At 35.4% G+C, this 19,528-nt stretch overlaps 2 protein-coding genes across 2 annotated transcripts; both read left to right on the top strand.

Annotated features, from left to right (window-relative positions):
- The first annotated feature begins 1,072 nt into the window (after positions 1-1,072).
- Positions 1,073-5,813, top strand: LOC141597309 (ras-related protein Rab7A). Its single transcript, XM_074417719.1, has 7 exons — positions 1,073-1,348; positions 1,452-1,478; positions 1,803-1,902; positions 4,141-4,287; positions 4,378-4,458; positions 4,800-4,945; positions 5,583-5,813. Exons 1-7 carry the CDS (start codon positions 1,296-1,298, stop codon positions 5,650-5,652), a joined length of 624 nt encoding a protein of 207 aa, XP_074273820.1. The 5' UTR covers positions 1,073-1,295; the 3' UTR covers positions 5,653-5,813.
- A 4,253-nt stretch (positions 5,814-10,066) lies between these two features.
- On the top strand, positions 10,067-18,116 carry LOC141597308 (heat shock cognate 70 kDa protein-like). Its single transcript, XM_074417718.1, has 2 exons — positions 10,067-10,311; positions 16,383-18,116. The coding sequence occupies exons 1-2, from the start codon at positions 10,098-10,100 to the stop codon at positions 18,110-18,112; spliced, it is 1,944 nt and encodes a 647-aa protein (XP_074273819.1). The 5' UTR covers positions 10,067-10,097; the 3' UTR covers positions 18,113-18,116.
- Positions 18,117-19,528: the final 1,412 nt, after the last annotated feature.

The raw sequence follows: 19,528 nt of genomic DNA, 5'->3' as shown, positions 1-19,528 counted from the left end.
CAACTTTGTATTTTTCTTTATTTCTGTAATGGGTTTGATTTGTGTTAAAGTAGATATTGATACCAAAAAATTCACAGTTGCTGTACTCAATGGCATGTCATAGGCTCATAGTGAGGTTGCGCATATATAACCCTCCTTAACTTACATCCAAAACAATTCTTGTTGGGTCGTTGTTATTGTAATGACTAAGATCAACAAATTTTGATCAATTGGTTAGTCATACGACTGTACAAGTATATATTTTGAACGCATGACAATATACGCTAAAGAATTATTAAGAAAACACAAAATTTTATTGAAGACGGGCACTATCCGTCACAAGCTGAAGACGGATAGTGCCCCTCTCATAAGATGTAAGTGACAATATGCATGGGTGCTCCATTTTCCCTCCCACTTGCCAACCCACTTGCTTTATTGTGAGAGGTCTACAGCTTGTGACGGATATTGTCCGTCACAAGCAAAACGCTTTGGAATACAAGACATTAGCTAAGTTTACTTTTTTAGTTGAGTTCAAATATCTCACCATTAGCTTCTTAATCCTTGTTTCTTTTGACTTAATATGAAATTATTTTAGTTCAGTTCTATTCAACATCAGCCATTCTACTTCAAAAGAATTAACATTTTACGAGTAGTAACTTAATTGAGCTACTTACAATTCTTCTTTGAACCTATTTAAAGGAAATTCGACCTTACAATAAAACCCAACTAAATTAACAAATAGATTAAAAATTGACCCAAATTGATATGTTCCTCTATTAAAAACACAAATTCTTGTTTCAGATCGCCATTTTTTGTCTGAAGCTTCAGACGGGCAGGTTACTATATCATATATGTGACCACTTTATAGTTAAATGTAACCACGATGGTACGGTTAGTGTTACAACTTATGTAACTTGTTTTTTAAATAGTGGTCATATTTAGCTGTAAAATGGTTACAAAATTTCATCTTATTGCTTCAAACCGAAATGGCCCGTTGAAGCAAGACCAATTGAAAAAATAATATCCAAAAGAAGAAAGAGCCCTTGTAGATCCTAATTAACAAAGTAATCACATTATTAGCAATAACAAATCCACAAATAAGTGAATAAGAACAAAGACTAGTCACTAAAAGTGAGCAAATTACAGCTGCCATTGATAAACACATATTTTTGTGTTTTTCACCCCTACAAGACAAAGACTTCACCTTTGTACCTCTTCCCTTTTTGCCCCTTCTCACAAAGTCTTCATCTTTCTCATCTCTCCTTTCTTTTAAGCAACTCTTCTTCAAAAGGGTACTCTTTGATTTCTCAATTTCAATGGCTTCTCGAAGGCGCAAGCTTCTCAAGATCATCATCCTTGGTGATAGTGGGTAATCTTCTTTTTTTGATTTAATTTTTGATTTTTTGTCAATTTCTTGTGTAATTGTGTAATGGGTTGGTTGATTTTTGTTGTTTTGATGTTGATTTTTATAGGGTTGGGAAGACTTCTCTTATGAATCAGTATCCTTGATTTTTGTTTTTTGCATGTTTTACTGGTTTAACTGATGATGATTTGAGATTTTGGGTAATTCGGAAACCGTCTCTTTGTGTTGCTAGTACAGGGTAAGACTGCGTACATCCGACACTCGATAGAGGCAATTGAGTAATGTTGTTGACTTCTAGTTGATGATGATTGAGATTTTTGATTTGGGAATTTGGGTCATTCGGAACCGTCTCTTTGTTTTGCTAGTACAGGGTAAGGCCGCGTACATCCGACCATTGAATGTTGATCTGAATTTCGGATTTCGGATTTTGGGTTTTGTCCTTAATTTTGGTGAAATTTAGATTTGTGAATAAGAAGTTCAGTAATCAGTATAAAGCTACAATTGGTGCTGATTTCTTGACCAAAGAACTCCAGTATGAGGACAGGCTTTTCACATTGCAGGTACGGTTTAATTTGCGCTGTTGATCTGAATTTGCTTAATTGCTGATCACTTGATTTCATGATAGGTTTCAGTAATTTTCTTTATTTTGATCTGAATTGGCTTCTTAGTCTACGTGGTGGGTTGAGGAAGCCTTAGTTTTCTGATTGCATATACTTGATAAATAATGCAGTTATCAACTGATTTTCGACTGTGTTTTCGTTCCCCACCATGACTATGGTCTTATTCGATTGTAGAATTTCGTCAAAATCCCAATTGGTATTTGATTATTGATTCCATATTCCTCTGGGTTTGTCTTCAAGAAAGTCGGAGATATACTCAAATCGAAGTCTAATGCAGCGAACAGATTGTGATCTGGCATCGCATCAATTCTGCTGGCAAATGATTTTCTTGCTATTGGGGAATGATTTTGACTGGGTTGGGAGGGGATGGTCTCACATCTCAGATCAACCATATAATGATATGATCATGTGATCCTGATATGATTATATTGTAGTTGATTTATCTCGCATTCAAGACAGTCTCATATGAGCTTTTATGGGTGAGGAGATCTTTAATTAGTGTCTTGATTGCGTTAATGAGCAAGCTGGATATGGAGTGGTCATACCTCGGAGCATTCATTGCCTTGTTTGTCTTCTCTTTGTGTACTCTTAGCATTGCATAGTAACTGAAGCTTTCATGTACTATGGAGCTTTGTACTTCTTGTTAAAACAGTCAAAACCAATAGTCACCTCTTGAGAATTAAATTCAAAGGCCAAAAGAAAAATCTTACTTACCCTCTTTTCTCCTCCACAACGACCATCATCATCACCCTCTCCATCACCATCACCATCACCATCACCTCTTTCTGTCATGCTCTGCCGATCATCACACAGCCTACACGCACTTCTCCTTGCACCGATCATGACCACAACCACTTGCCACCACACAGATGTTGCCATTTAAACAACCAATCAAATCTCTTTTATCTCCCCTCTGCTCTTACATGGGGTGTAGAATCTGTAGATATGAGGAGACAGTGGGATAGGTTTGGAAAGTGGGATAATATGATGTGGTAAGGTGTATTTTGTGTAGAATTTTGAGTTTTTATATAGTATGAAGAATTGTTATCTACTTGGACTCATCATACTATCTTGCATACCAATGGCCGACACTCATACATGAATGACACTTGGGCGCTGTTTGGCAATTAGCAGAGCAGATTTTAAATAGTAGATAAGCTTAGGAGAATACGGTCAGCATATTTAAATAGCATGTTTGACTAACAGATCTCGTTAGCAGAATCGTCATCAAGTGTTTGGTTAATAGCATAAGTGTAATCGAGTTAAATGAAGGCATAAGTGTATCTACTATCACAATATGCTGCTAGGAGCGGCATATTGGAAAATAGTAGATTGCTTCCAATATGCCGTCGGAATCTCCTACTACCTCCCATTCTTTGGAAAGCACCCTTTGACGAATATATGTCAGTAGTATTTTATTCAAAGGGTGCTTTTCCAAAAATGAGAGGGAGTACTTTACTTATCAAAGGCAGTAAAAGAGCCTATTCGTTGGTCAATCTACTATTTAACTAGGAACATGTTGTTTACCAAACAGGGCCTTAGACACTTCATATGAAGCCAAACACTTTGACTTTTCTTAAAATAGCCGACTTTAACACATACAGATGTCAAATACTTCTAACCGAGTTTGAGCAACCTAGGTCTTAACCTATAACTACTCGACTGTTTTGGCAGTGTTTCAGTCTCTATTAAGTAGAATACTGGACTGAATTTTTGTTCACCTGAATTCCATTTTAGCTTTCAGTTACAACCCGTGTTACCCTGACTCTCCGACACAGGTGTCGTGTCTGACGCGTGTCGAGTGTCGGATATGGCTATTTTGTGCGTATTTTTCAATTTTATGGTCTAAAGTGAAGTGTCAAAGTGTCGTGTCGGTATTGGACAAATAGGTATCGGATACGCGACACGGCAGCCAAGTGAAGTGTCGGAGTAACATAGGTTACAACATTACCAGACACCTATCTATCCTTATCTCTATCTCTCTCTGGTGTGAGGTGGAGGGATTCGTACTTGTATGCTTGTACTTGAGATCTTTTATCCTGAATGTCATGACTTAAAAACTGCCACACGTTGCCGATTTGACAGGCCGTCTTTTTTGGTTGTATACTCACTTTGCTGAGATTATGGTCTCTGTTTAACCTCTCAAACTTAAGCATCTGTGTCTTGATCCGATCGCAGATTTGGGATACTGCTGGACAAGAGAGATTTCAGAGCCTAGGGGTTGCTTTTTACAGGGGTGCTGATTGCTGTGTTCTCACTTATGATGTAAACGTGGCAAAATCTTTTGAGAACTTGAACCGCTGGAGAGATGAGTTCTTACTGCAGGTAGGATGTAGTCACTAATCAATGACCATTTGATTTGAATTGTTATGAAGGAGGAATTAATGCTAGAAAATGCACTCATTTGTATTACAGGCAAGCCCGTCGGATCCCGACAATTTTCCTTTTGTTTTGCTGGGTAACAAGATTGACATTGATGGTGGGACCGGCAGAGTGGTAAGGATTACTTCTTCATTTGGAATATTTCTCTCTAAAACTATATATTTTTGTCATTCTGACATTCATTCTCTTTAATTTTTTCATGCTGCAAGTTACGGAGTGTGATCTAAAAGAATCACTAACGGGATTTTTGCTATATGTTTTTCTTTGAACTAATTCTCATATGAGACGACTGTTTTCTTTAATGATCTGTCATACACGGCTAAGTTTTGAGTTACTCAGGTTGGAATAACTTTAGTTTGGCTAGGTTTAGCAAGTCGGCCTTTTCTACTAAATTAGTCCTTGACTCCTACTTCGTATCGTTTAGCCAATGATGATGTACTTTTATTGGGATTCAGATTTCCGAAAAGAAAGCAAAAGCATGGTGTACGAGCAAGGGGAATATTCCTTACTTTGAAACTTCTGCTAAAGACGGTACTAATGTTGAAGAGGCTTTCCAGTGTATAGCCAAGAATGCCATCACAAATGAACCCGAAGAAGAATTGTGAGTATCTCATCTATTTATGTATCTATGATGTTCTGAACCAACTAAAAAAACGCTTTTCAACTTGAGCTACTTGTGATGTGGCCTGAATTTAAAGCTCCGTTCCCCCTATCAACAACATTACCCAAAAATTGCCTAATGGCTCCAGAGAGTGGCATGATAAAGGGGGCGGAAGTACAACAAAGAGAGGTTGTTTCTGCCTTTCCGGCCAACCATAAAATATGATCATAATCATAACTCGGTCCCATTTGTGCTTTTGGGCTCAAGCACACGTGGTTAAAGTGATGGCGAATTTTTTCCTACAGTTTCTACAGTAAATTGTTCGCAAGACCATCCTATTATCAGGCATGGGAAACCTCGTAAGGTTTCTCCGAGGGTCTCAACTTAAAATTTTATTAGATCAATTCACCCCCCTGAATCCCGACCCCATCTTACTGTCAGGCCGTTTCCTTTTGCATCTTCGGCTGATGGCAACTGTTCACGAATCTTAACTTAATGTCCCTCATTTGTGAGTTGCGACCATTTTACTTGGTCATACCAATGATTTGGGGTTGAAGCCCATTAGTATCAAAACTTTTCTTGTAGCTCCATTTAATCCAAAAGAAAGATGCTAACCATATTGTTTTTATGATTGAAGGTATCTCCCGGACACCGTTGACATGACGGGAAGAGCACAGCCTCAAAGCTCGTCCGGTTGTGAATGCTAAGAAACCCGGTTGTGATAACTAAGATATGTTTGGTATACATTATGAGTATCATGCAAATGGAGGAAATTGCTTATATTCATTGTCTACATTTTTTCTTTTCACAAAACCTTTATTCATGTTTTATGTTCATTCAACGAAGAAGCTTTACTTGACTGAGTTAACTCGAAGCGAAATTCTGTAGTATTTCCTTTCTCACTGGAATTACACAATATTCGTCATATATTTCGTATATTTTAGTGGTGATAAAATGGTCATTAAATAATGTGGAAAAACTTTAATTGTTGATTAAAATGGTTTCGGCATGAACAACTTTATGTGATGATCTCATTGTTGAATAGTACGATGAAACGAGTTTTAAGAGGATTAGAGTATCCACATTGAAGAGTATGTACTCTTCCTCTTATTTTCTTTCTTTCCCACTATTTTTTTGACACCTCACATCCTCTTTCATCCAACTCATTTTCCACTATTTCCATCCTCCTATTTTTTTTCCCACATCAAAGAGAATCCTCTTTACTTTCTCTTTCATATTTTAATTCTTTTTTAATATTAGTTGATGTGATAATTATATAAAATAAAATGCATATGCAATAATTTGATAGGGAAGTGGACACAAGGGCCAAGGTTGTACTTCCTCTAAAAATAGAGGAAGTTTTCCTCTTTCAAAGAGGATGTTAAAATTAATCCCACATTGAAGAGGATATTCTCTTAGAGGAGAGAAGGTGCTAAGAGGATGCACCATCCTCTTCAATGTGGGTGCTCAAGAGCATGTACTATAGAGAGGAGGTTCTTATCCTCTTATTTTTGTTTTTCCCCTCTATTTTTTTGACACCTCAATTACTTTTTATCCATCTCATTTTTTAACATTTACATCCTCTTCCTCTATTCTTCTCCTATATTTTTCTACAATAGAGAGAAAGTCTCATTTTTCCTCTTAAATTAACCATTACACATAAACCTTCAATATTAAGAAAAAATATAAGAAATTAGATATAATTGATTGGTTGAAGGGCACAAGGGCCAATGTACTCCTTCCTCTAAAACTAGAGGAAGTCCTCTTCATCCTCTTGCTAAGAGGATACTCCATACTTGTTCCACAATAGAGAGGACCTCCTCTTAGATGAGAGAGAAGGCTAAGAGGAGGGTAAATCCTCTCTATTGTACATGCTCTTAGCATCAATTTGGTGTCACAATCCCCTATAGACTAAAAGAATAACACATCTGTGCTATTCCCGCTCATGTTTCCCGCTCAACTTCCCCCCGTACGAAATAATCCCTTCTAATATATTGTAGTCAATCAATAACAATAATAACAACAACAACAACAATAATAATAATAATAATCATTATATATATAAAAGAATCTTGTAAAACAGCTGCCGTGACACAATCTTCTTTGAGAATTAAGGTAATGCAACCCTCATATTCAACCTCACAAAATTAGTTTTGTTTGAGTCAATCACGGTTTTGCAATATGGCCACATTATCACACACAAAAAAAAAAAAAACAAAAAAAAAAAATCAAAGTCCAATTAAATCAATTAAATCTGACGTTGAATTACTCTAACCCTTTGTCATTCTCTATGCTACTTGAGAATGACAATGAACAATTAATTCTCCCTATTTCCAAAACAAGCGTGCTGACACAACAGTCTCTAAAACTTCTACCTACCAGTAAGAGGTGGCAATCGGGTCAGTCGGGTCGGGTTTGGGTCGGGTTACGTTGGGTCGGGTCATATCGGGTCAGCATACCCTTTCGGGTCGAGTCGGGTCGGGTTCGGGCCGTTATCGGGTCGGGTCATTTTGGGTCGAATGATGTATCGGGTCGGGTCGGGTTTGGGTCGGGTCATTATCGGGTCCGGTAACTTAATCGCATTACTATAATTTTTTACCATTAAATTTATTTTTTAACCTATTATTTGGTTTAATTAATTCATTACTAAGTCAAACATATCAATCTAAACACAAAATCACTTTCATTTTGATCAAAATTAAACTTAATAATTATCGGGTCACCAATTTAATCGGGTCAGTATCGGGTCGGGTCAATATCGGGTCGGGTCTGGGTCGGGTTCGGGTCACTAATAATCGGGCCGTGTCGGGTTACGGGTCGTCGTCGGGTCGGGTCGGGTCGGTTTCGGGTCACAATATTTTCGGGTTCGGGTCGGGTCGGGTTTGCTCGGGTTCGGGTCGGGTCACTCGGGTCGGGTCAGACTTGCCAGCTCTACCTACCACCATGGATAGATCATCAAATCTCAAAATAAAATTTCAATTCACAACAATCCACTGTAACCTTTGTTCATCTTATCACCAACTTATACACCAGGTTTGCCTTCACAAGTTTGCATTTTTTTTCACCCTCACTAAACTAAAAGAATAAGAAAACTCAATGTTTTTCCCGCCTTAATGCATTCTCCTATAAGTGGGCCTGTTGTTTTTGTCATCTTAATTCACTACCATTCAATACATTAGTGGGCCAACGAAAAATTCAATGTGTAAGTATAATTTTTTTCTGTAAGACAAGAAACTCAGTGGGCCTCAAACATTGATATTTTATATTGATATCACCTTATTTAATACTAATAGAATTTCCATAACTATATACGCAATCTTTGCCACAAATAAAATATTCAGTATCCTATATTTCTATACACAGATAAGTTCTATTTCCAAACATTATAGTGTTTGTATAAAGTATAATATAAATTATAGAGTATAATTAAAGAGCATAATTAATACAAATAAAATCTCCAAAATCTTATGATGTATAAATAAATTTTGATGTATAAATAAATTTTGCCTTTTTAAATAATGTACATACTATTATAACTACAACTCATTTATGTAAAAATTAAAGCTCAATTAGTTTAACCCTCACAAATACCGTGCTTTAGCACGGGATCTCAACTAGTCTTCAAACAATAAGTCTCGTCTCGGGTCAAGTAGAATCCTACTTGTATGAATAAGACAAAAATAAGATGTATAGGAAATAATAAGAGGGTGTTTGGTTCACCCAAGGTATGAGGTATGTTCCAAACCATATCATGTGTTTGTTTTACAAAAATGGAAGGTTTTATACAATCATACCCGTACCTCAAACCCTGGGTGTAGTATGGGTTTTTCACACCCAGGGAGAGGGTATAAAATTAGAAATATTAAAAGGTGATAAAACCAATTGTAAAAAAATCTTTTTTGAGTATATATATTTATTTGATTAAATTTTCTTTACATGATTTAATAGTATTAAAATTATGATTAAAAATATTGTATTTTGAAGATTTAACCTGTGTCAAGTATTTAACATGTCTTAAACTTAAGATATATAGTATCCATAAGACTTGGCTGTAAATTTATAAACTATCAAAAATTTATTTTAGCAGCCGTAAAGAAAAATAAAGAAAATCTGAAAAGACAACAAAATAAGGCGAATACTGGATTGGAATACTGATCTAGCAAAAGTAACCCGGCCCGACTTGAAAAGGCTGACTCGAGACCCGGAATTAACCCGAACTACATCACCCGAATGTGACCCGAAACTCGAATTGACCTGACCTGGCCCGGACATGACATGATCTTTCTTGACCTGTAACTAGACCTGGCAAAACCAACCCGACCCGATGGCCCGGCCTGAAAGGCTGACCCGAGACCCGAACTGCAACCCACGTCTTAGACCCGCCCGACCCGAACATGACCCAAACTTTGTTGACTCGGAACTGACTTGAACTTTGTTGACCCAGGACTAGCCCGACCCGATCCAAAACCGCCCGACCCGAAACATAACTCTAATTGAATAAAAAAATAGGTAAACGTATTTTTTTTGTCTTAATCATTGACCAAAAATGACTCGAACCCGAAATAACTTGACCCGCTTGACTCGAAAATGACATGGCCAACATACTCGAAAAACACACGAAACGACCCGACGCGACCCGAAATAACCCGATAAAATGAGAGACCGAACTAACCCGACCCAAATTGGCCTGACTTGAATCCGACCGGTGACCCGTTTTGCCAGGTCTACCTGTAACTGACCCAACCAGAAAATGACTCGATTCGAAACCACCGAACCCGAAAATGACCCGACAAAACATAACTCTAATTGAATCGAAAACGCTTAAAATGACTTTTTATCTCTGATTCATGACCCAAAAATTACCCGACCCGCTTGAACGATACAAGCCCGCCTAACAAACCCGAAACTCAAAATGATCCCGACCCAACCCGAGGTAACCCGAAATCAATGATAAACCCGAACTAACCGAACTCGAATTAACCCGACCTGATCTGACCCGATTGACCCGTTTAGAAGGTCTAAATTTGACTCCTCGAAAATCCGTAACACAACTAAGGCGAAGACTTGATTTTGACTCTCCTCTATAAATCCGAGTTCCGACTTCTCAAATTCAATAATACTCGTAGAATAGGGGGAGTAGGCAAAAAAGACGATGGGAGAAGAAGGTAAAAGGGCGGCAATAGGAATCGATCTGGGTACCACTTATTCATGTGTGGCTGTATTGCAGTGCGGTAAAATCGAAGTCATTCCCAACGACCAAGGTAACCGAACCACGCCGTCTTGCGTCGCTTTCACCTCAACCGAACGCTTTGTTGGTGATGCTGCTATTAATCAAGCTTCCCTCAACACTTCCAATACTATCTTTCGTATGCTCTTTTCCCATCTTATTATTCTCTATTTCAGTTTCTCTTATACTCACTTCGTCATAGTCATTTGTTTTCTTGTTAAGTTTTCGCTTTCGTGCTAAAAATCCTAATTTGGCCGTTTTCTTAGTCCCGTACAATTAGAGCCTTAATCCCAAAATGATTTGTGCTCGGCTGATATGAATCATTATTTAAAATCGACGTGAACGCACATCTCAAAATCAAAATGCGAAAAAATAGAAAAGTAAAAGTGAATTGAAAAACAAAAGGCAACTCCATAGTTTGGTTTTTCACATTTGTCAACGCGTGTTTTACACGATAAATATTTTTGGTTACATATTTGCAAAAATTATAAAATGCTCCTAAAGACAAATCAAATAAGATCTCACGTGAATATATTTTCACTTGAATAATCTACAAAAGAGAAACTTGTAATGTGGAGTTGAATGGAAGGACTAATACAAAACCAGATAAACTTATACTCCCTCTATTCAACTCCCATACTACCACTTTCTATTTTTTATACTATTCACAATTAAGCATTCAATTTCAATTTTCTTTCAATACATAAGTAGAAATATATTCGTGTGATATTTTGTTTGATTCGTTTTACGATTACATTAAAAATATCTAATTTTTATATTTTTTGTAAATACGTAGCTAACGATATTCAGTGCATAAAAGACGCGTTGGCAAACGTGAAAAAAGAAAGTAGTAGTGTGGAGTTGAATGGAGGGAGTAGGTTTTAAAATCGAAGTTCAGATCTATTTTAAAAACTTAGAATTTAAATTGAGAATAAAGATTAAATCGATTTTGGAAACCGAAGTAAAACTTCAGGTTCAGAACAGTGGCGTTTCTAGGATGAGAGCGATGGGGGTTCGATTTTACACACATTTTTTTCTAAACTAAGACCATAACTTTATCATTATTAATGTAGCTAATTAGTTATAGGCCCTCTTTGGCAAACGGAGATAGCGTTAGCAGAATACGGTTAATAGATTTTAGTAGCAGGTTTGACCATCATATGAAATTAACAGAATTTAGAAAGCGTGTTTGGTAACTAACAGATTATATGACAAATCTACCATTTCCATGTATAAACTCAATATGCTATTACAATCAATCAATATATATAACTAAAGGAGGCTTTTTTTTGTAATTATACTATTAGCATTAGAATTAGGAGATAATTAATTATTTACAATTTTTCTATTACAATTAGGAATATAATTTTCCTATTAGAAATGAGAATTAATTAATTATTTTACCATTTTCCTATTAGAGATAAGAATATAATTAGGAATATAATTTTCCTATTAGAAATGAGAATTAATTAATTATTTTACCATTTTCCTATTAGAAATAGGAAATAGGAAATAAATTAACAATTTATTTTTTTCTAATACTATTAGCATTAGAATTAGGAGATAATTAATTATTTATAATTTTTCTATTATAATTAGGAATATAATTTTCCTATTGGAAATGAGAATTAATTAATTATTTTACCATTTTCCTATTAGAAATAGGAAATAAATTAACAATGTATTAAGGCTTTTTTTTCCTAATTATACTATTAGAATTAGGAGATAATAATTATTTAAAATTTTTCTATTATAATTAGGAATATGATTTTCCTATTAGAAATGAGAATTAATTAATTATTTTACAATTTTATTATTAGAAACAGGAAATAAATTAATTATCTACAATTTATTAATATTAAAAAATTATTCATTAGTATTTGTTCACTTTTTATTAAATTAGAAGGAAAAAAAAACCTTTGATATATTTATAATATCCAACTTTATAACAACTTCCGATTAAAAAAAATGAGGTATTATGAGGCTAAAAGGCCCTAGGGCGAACTGGGTTGTGACAAATGTGCATGCATAATACGTACTACATGGAATTTACTCATGTAAAGAGTAAAATGAACGCTGAAATATGCCCCTACGTCTTTTGTTATTGCTAATGTCATATTTAATTATACATAATACGAAGTTTATTTTCCAAATGTCATATGTATTTCTCCTACTAATTTTAAAGTTATTTCCCTCACAAAACACTTCAACTTCTATTGATAATTTATTATTATATTATTTACATTCATTTGTCATTATATAGAAGTATATTAATCAAAATTTAAATAAGATATTCATAAATTATTGATAAGTACAAAGTTTGATATCTATTTTTCAAGGAGTATTAAAAGATAAAGAAAGTTACTACTAATTTGCGAATTGAAATATCATATTATGACAAATGAGTAAATGTTTTGAAAAACTTTATTGTGCGATTGTTTTACAATTTAAAGTAAAAATGGTACCACGAGTAAAAAAATAGATTTGAATGAGGCTTGAAGGTAAATTAGATACATTTATTATAGAAATATGTATAGGGTTAAGATTCAATTCAAGCAACGATCAACATTAAAAAAAAAGTCATGAAAAACACATAAAAGGGTAAGAGTAGTCTTTCCCTAACATAGTGAAGATCGTCTCTCTCAAGCTTTTCATCTGACAAATTTACATGCATAAAAAACGGTGCTATTCAATTATATGGAGCAAACTAATTATTGTTGATGCTATATATTTTTTTTGTGTAAATTGAGCACATCATCACTATAATTTAGGGAGAGATACGAATTGGGGAAGGGTGAGACATATTCGTCATGCATAATACGATGCTTTAACCACTTTTAGGCAAAAATATAAAAATAAATGAAAAAATTTAAACCTAAAAGGGGGTCACGTACTTGCCAACTCTTCTATAGTTCTCTACCGCATTAATATTCTCATGAAGTTTATGACATTTATTTCATATTAATAAAAAGAGTAAATTAAAAATAACTCCCTTTTAAAATTCATTTTTTAAAAATTACTCCCTTATATAATTTTTTTCTAAAATTACTCCCTTAAAATGCACTTTTATCATAAATTGCTTCAAAAGTCCAATTTAGGTGACTTATTTCGTATGTTTTTGATCTTATTCTTCATTGTTATACCTTTCAAAGTATAAATTGGCTAAGATACAAACGGAATAAGTTTATAAACATACGTAATAAGACACCTAAATTGGAGTTTTGAAGCAATTTTTGATAAAAGTGCATCTTAAGAGAGAAATTTTAGGAAAAAATTATATAAGGGAGTAATTTTTAAAAACTGGATTTTAAAAGGGAGTTATTTTTAATTTACTCTAATAAAAATGATTATACTGCTTCGTACAATTTGTGATTTATAACTTTTAGCTAACTTATTTGAACTTGCTTAAATTTATAGGAGTATATTTTAAGTGAAGAATATTAATTATAAATATGATAAAGATAAAGTTTGATCTTTAATTTCCTCAGAGATAAAAAAAAACTCAATTTTTATTTTCTTATAATATACTAATTACATGTCATAATGTAAAATAGGAAATTACACCACAATCTACTGTTTCAATATGTCGATGATCAACACTCAAAATAGCACATTTGTTATTTAAATAGTGTAAAAACTCTCAAAATGCTAAAAAAAAATGTTCAATCTGTCGTTATCAAACAAAACCTAAGTTTCTGCATTTTTTTGTTATGTTCAACTTAATCTTTACGGGATGTAAAAATGATGAAGTTCAGAAAGTAGCGTTTATTTTTCTGTTAGTTAGATGGACTTTTCAAGAGAGAGATGAAAGCTTTGCATTTTAGACCATTTTATGTGTGAACCGAAGGGATTAAGTCGTGGGCTAAACGTTGTTTCGAGTGGGAATGCGGTTGATTACGACGAGTTGATTGACTAAAGTTTTTCCTTACTAGATCTAGAAAGGGGATAATAATTATGAGATAATAAAATTTGAAGAAAAAAGGACAATGAAAATCAGATGGAGGTAGTAAGATTTATTTATGCAAAATGAAATAAATAGCAAAGTTCGTGTATATATATAATATTCAAACTTATTCAGTTTACAAACATAGTACCCAAACACTTTGTTTGAGTACCTGGAATGGAGGTAGGGGAGGGGACGAGAAAAAGACTAGGAAGGGAAAGGGAGAGAGATAAGAGAGAAGATTGCTTCTTAAACTTTTCTTTGTAGAAGGAGAAATAAATTGTCTTCGATAAGGGAGACGAGGATCCATATCATCTGGAGTAAAGATTGGTGTTTCATGGAGGTGAATGTGATTTATGACTTCTTAGATGTAGATAGTGGATTAGAGGTTGTTTCAAGTAGTAAGAACTAATCACAGTGGCTGATGTTTTATTTTGCGGGTAAATTAGTGGGGTGGAGGGAGGGTGGATTTGTGGAGGGTGATGAGTTTAACGAGGATAGTGATAATAAATAATGTTATTTATCAGCAAAATATCGCTTGCATTAAAACATATAGGTAACATAAATAATAACAAGAAACCTCAAAAGATCATACTGATAAACTTAATCTTGACCCTATCAACCCAAATTAAAGTAAAATCTTAATTCTAACAACATTGTCGAGAGCAAGGGTTAGTTTCCATTGGATTGTGGATTTTTCTAGAAGTAGAGGTTTAGTTTTTCACTTGGTAGGATAAATTTGAGAGAAGTTTCGAAGACAAAGATCGATCTTTCAAGGGATGAGATTTTTTTAGATCATGTGTGTGAATAGGGAAGAATAATAGGGGTCTCCGTGAAGGATTTTGTCATAAGCAGCCCCAGCCATGTAGTATTGCGTTGGAATTTGGTTCACATTCAAAGGTACGTCTATAGTTTCACCGGGAGATATAACATTTAACTACCTGTAAATGTCTTAGACATGAACGATGTACTATATGTCTATATTCCATTTTATTGTGAAATTTATCACACATTATTTTAATATCCGTGCAACGCACGGGCAAGAAAACTAGTATGCTACTATTAGCAGCATATTCAAAAACAGTAGATTCCGGCCAATATGCTGTCAAACTACTATTTAAACCGAAATCTACTAATTTCACCTAATATGTTGTTTACCAAACAGGGCCATAATAGGATATGTATTGGTACATTTGTATTTGCCGTCAAGAAAAAAGTCATTGTTGTACATGGAATTAAAAACGAAAAATATTATTAAAGCCAATAACACAAAGATAATCCATTATAGAAAGTATTATAACCCCAAATTTAGAAGAACAAAATTGAAAGGGGAAATGAAAGATAATCCATTATAGAAAGTATTATAACCCCAAATTTAGAAGAAAAAAAATTGAAAGGGAAATGAAGTCATGGGTTTCGAACCCAGAACCTTCAAAACAAAATAACCCATGCCTTACCATTACACCACTTTTCATGCAATGATACGAATCTATACTAAATGTCATATCCTTTTTCAAGGGGGTTCAATGGAACCCCATGAACCCGTTGAAAACTCCCCTGTTCGAAATACCTTAAAAGTGAACCATATATTAATATATAAGAAAGTTGTTTGTGAAAAGGTGTAATAAATCTGAAAAGAACAAATAAGACTAACATAAATTATTCTTTTGAATTTTCATTTAATTTATGGTTATAACTCACAAGAGAGTCTCCCACAAAAGTCTGCACTCGTTAGTCTTGCTTAGACGGGCCATTTTAGTCTTAAGCAATAAGACCTGGCTGTGTCATTATGGTTACATTTAACCATAAAATAGTCACATATGCCCACGAAAAGTGGACGTCTAAAACAAGAATTTGCGTTCATCATGAAATGCACACTCCGTATACAATAATTGTATCTACGCTGATGACAGAAGGAAACAATGTACAACGGTAATATTCCTGTGATTACGTGTTGTCACAATCTGTATTCAATTACGCTGATTTTTTGTAATCCTTTAAACAGTAACTAACGTTTATCTAATATATTTTTTTTTTTTTGGTGTTGACCAGGAGTATCCCCTACCGACAGCTGAGGCAATCTCCTTCGGGATACTGAAGGCAATTTAATGGGTTGACCCCTCCCAAGTTTGGCTTTTTTCATTCGCAAGAGTCAGGAATCGAACCCCTGACCACTTATTTAAGAGATGAGAGCCCTTACCACTCACAACAGCCAACTTTGGTACGTTTATCTAATATATTCAAAACAAAATTGGATTGGATGACAGATGCAAAGAGGCTTATAGGAAGATCATTCAATGATGAAGCAGTGCAAAAAGACATAAAGCTTTGGCCATTTAAGGTCGTTGCTAAACCTACTTCTAATAATGATAAGAAACCTATGATTGTCGTAAGCTACAAGGATGAAGAAAAGGAATTTACGGCTGAAGAGATATCAGCTATGATCCTATCAAAAATGAAACAAGTTGCAGAGTCATATTTAGGAACTACTGTGAAAGATGCGGTTGTCACTGTTCCCGCTTACTTCAATAATTTGCAGCGTCAAGCTACTAAGGATGCTGGCACCATTGCCGGATTGAATGTCATTCGTATCATTAACGAACCAACTGCTGCTGCCCTTGCCTATGGCCTTGATAAGAAGAATTTTGGGAGCGATGATGATTCCAAAAGGAATGTAATGGTTTTTGATCTTGGGGGTGGGACTTTTGATGTCTCTTTGGTTACCATCGATAAGGGTACATTTGAGGTGAAAGCCGTGAGTGGCGACACCCATCTTGGCGGAGAAGATTTCAACAATAGAATGGTTGAATTCTTTGTGGCTGAATTTCAGAAGGAGCATGGGAAGGACATGAGTAAAAATTCAAGGGCAATGGGGAGGCTGAGGGCCGCTTGTGAGAAGGCAAAGAGAGTCCTTTCTTCAGTTTCTCTAACCACTATAGAAATAGACTGTCTTTTTGATGGGATTGATTTTTTGGTATCCCTAAGTCGTGCTCGATTTGAGAAGTCGAATGCCAAGTTGTTTGAGAGCTGCATTGGACCGGTTGAGAAATGTTTAAAGGATGCTAAAATTGAAAAGGGTGATGTTCAAGAGGTTGTCTTAGTTGGTGGTTCTAGCAGGATTCCCAAGATTCAACATTTGTTGCAGGACTTTTTTTGCGGAAAGGAGCTTTGCAAGAACATTAATCCCGATGAGGCTGTTGCCTGCGGAGCAGCTGCAGCTGCCCATGCTGCCTTTTTGTGTGGTCGAGATAATAATAAGGATTTAGTACTCGTTGATGTCATTCCTCTATCTCTCGGGTATGAGACCATTAGAAAACAAGTGCATATCGTAATCCCAAGGAATAGTACAATTCCAATTCGTAAAGAGGTTATAGTAAGCACTTACCTTGACTACCAAACTGTAATGCGATTTAGCATCTATGAAGGTGAGAGGCGCGAAGCCAATGAGAATACTCTATTGGGTAAGTTTGTTCTTTCAAATATTCCCCAAGCTCCGAAAGGTGTTTCCAAGGTCAAATGTTGGTTTGAGGTAGATGTTGATGGAATATTGCACTGTAATGCACAAGACCTGACCACAGGTAACAAGGAAGGAATTACGATATCATATCACAGTGGGAGATTGTCCAAGGAAGAGGTTGAAAGGAAGGTCGAGGAAGCCCGGAAATACAAGGTTGAGGATGAAGAGTACAGAAAGAAGGTTGAAGCTGTGAATGCTCTAGAAAACTATACTCAACACCTGTTGAATGCACTAAAATGTCATAAGAAAAAGATTGGTCCCAAGGGCGCGAGGAAGATTAATGATGCTATTGAGCACACGATTCAGTGGCTCGACTGGAATATCCTTTTCACAGATGCAACCAAGGTTATGGACAAAATGAAGGAGGTTGAGTGCATTTGCGATCCTATTATCGCAAAGATGATGCAACAGCAGCGAGACGCAGACGGCGTTGAGGAACACATAAGTATCCCAAAGGTTGAGATTGTTGACATAGATTAATTATGTTATGAATAATAGAGAGTTATGAGAGAATATAGAAAGCAGAAAAGTATTCAGCTTTATTCATATGAAGGGTATATATAGTAGAAGAGTACATATGTAATATGGTAATAGAATATATCCTAAAGATACGGTAATATATGGACATCCATATAATATCTCTAGATATTTCGTAACACTCCCCCTTGGATGTCCATCATCGGAGAAAATGCCTCGTTAAAACCTCTACTAGAAAAACCCTATGGGACAAAAATCTAATAAAGGAAAAAGAGTACAATAATCTCCGTAATACGCACTAAGTGTTGCCTCGTTAAAAACCTTGCTTGGAAAACCCAGTGGGACAAAACCATGGCTAAGGGAAAAAGAGTGCAACGCGTATTTACTCCCCCTCATTAAAACATCGCTTGACGTCCTTGAGACGACGTAGCCCAAGTTGATTGATTAGCTTCTCAAATGTCTTGCTTGGAAGTGCCTTGGTAAAAATATCTGCGAGATTTTCACTAGAGCGGATTTGTTGAACACTAATGACACCATCTTTTTGAAGATCATGAGTAAAAAAGAATTTCGGCAAAATGTGCTTCGTTCTATCACCCTTGATGAATCCTGCCTTGAGTTGAGCGATGCACGCAGTATTATCTTCATGTAAAATAGTTGGTGACTTATTTCTTGGAGATAGATCGCATGATCCTTCAATATGATGAATAACTGATCTCAACCATACACATTCTCGACTAGCTTCATGAATTGCTAACAACTCGGCATGATTTGAAGAAGTGGCGGCTATAGTTTGCTTCACAGAGCGCCATGAGATAGGAGTATTACCACATGTAAACACATAGCCGGTTTGCGGCGACCATTATGTGGGTCGAAATATAACTCGCATCCGCAAAACCAACTAACTCTGTTTTGCATTTATTAGAATAATATAAACCCATATCAGACGTACCTCGAAGATAACGGAGTAAATGTTTGACTCCATTCCAATGCCTTTGAGTTGGAGAAGAGCTATATCTTGCTAAGAGATTTACTGAAAAAGATATGTCGGGTCGAGTATGACTAGCAAGATACATCAAAGCTCCAATTGCACTCAAGTATGGTACTTCAGGACCAAGGACTTTCTCATTTGCTTCACGAGGTCGAAACGGGTCATTCTTCACATCAAGTGTTCTTACAACCATAGGAGTATTCAACGGATGTGCTTTATCCATTTTAAACTGTTTTAGCACTTTATAAATATAGGTCCCTTGATGTAACAAAATTCCACTGTCAAGATGTTCAATTTGCAGACCAAGACAAAATTTTGTTTTTCCTAAATCTTTCATCTCAAATTCTTTCTTCAAACATTCGGCGGCTTTTGTAATTTCTTCAGAAGTTCCAACAATATTCAGATCATCAACATAAACAGCAATAATCACA

The sequence above is a fragment of the Silene latifolia genome, chromosome 8, assembly GCF_048544455.1.
Source record: "Silene latifolia isolate original U9 population chromosome 8, ASM4854445v1, whole genome shotgun sequence".
In the NCBI taxonomy this organism is placed as follows: domain Eukaryota; kingdom Viridiplantae; phylum Streptophyta; class Magnoliopsida; order Caryophyllales; family Caryophyllaceae; genus Silene; species Silene latifolia.
Note: the sequence above shows the minus strand (reverse complement) of the source record. Positions and strands in the feature narration are given on the sequence as shown.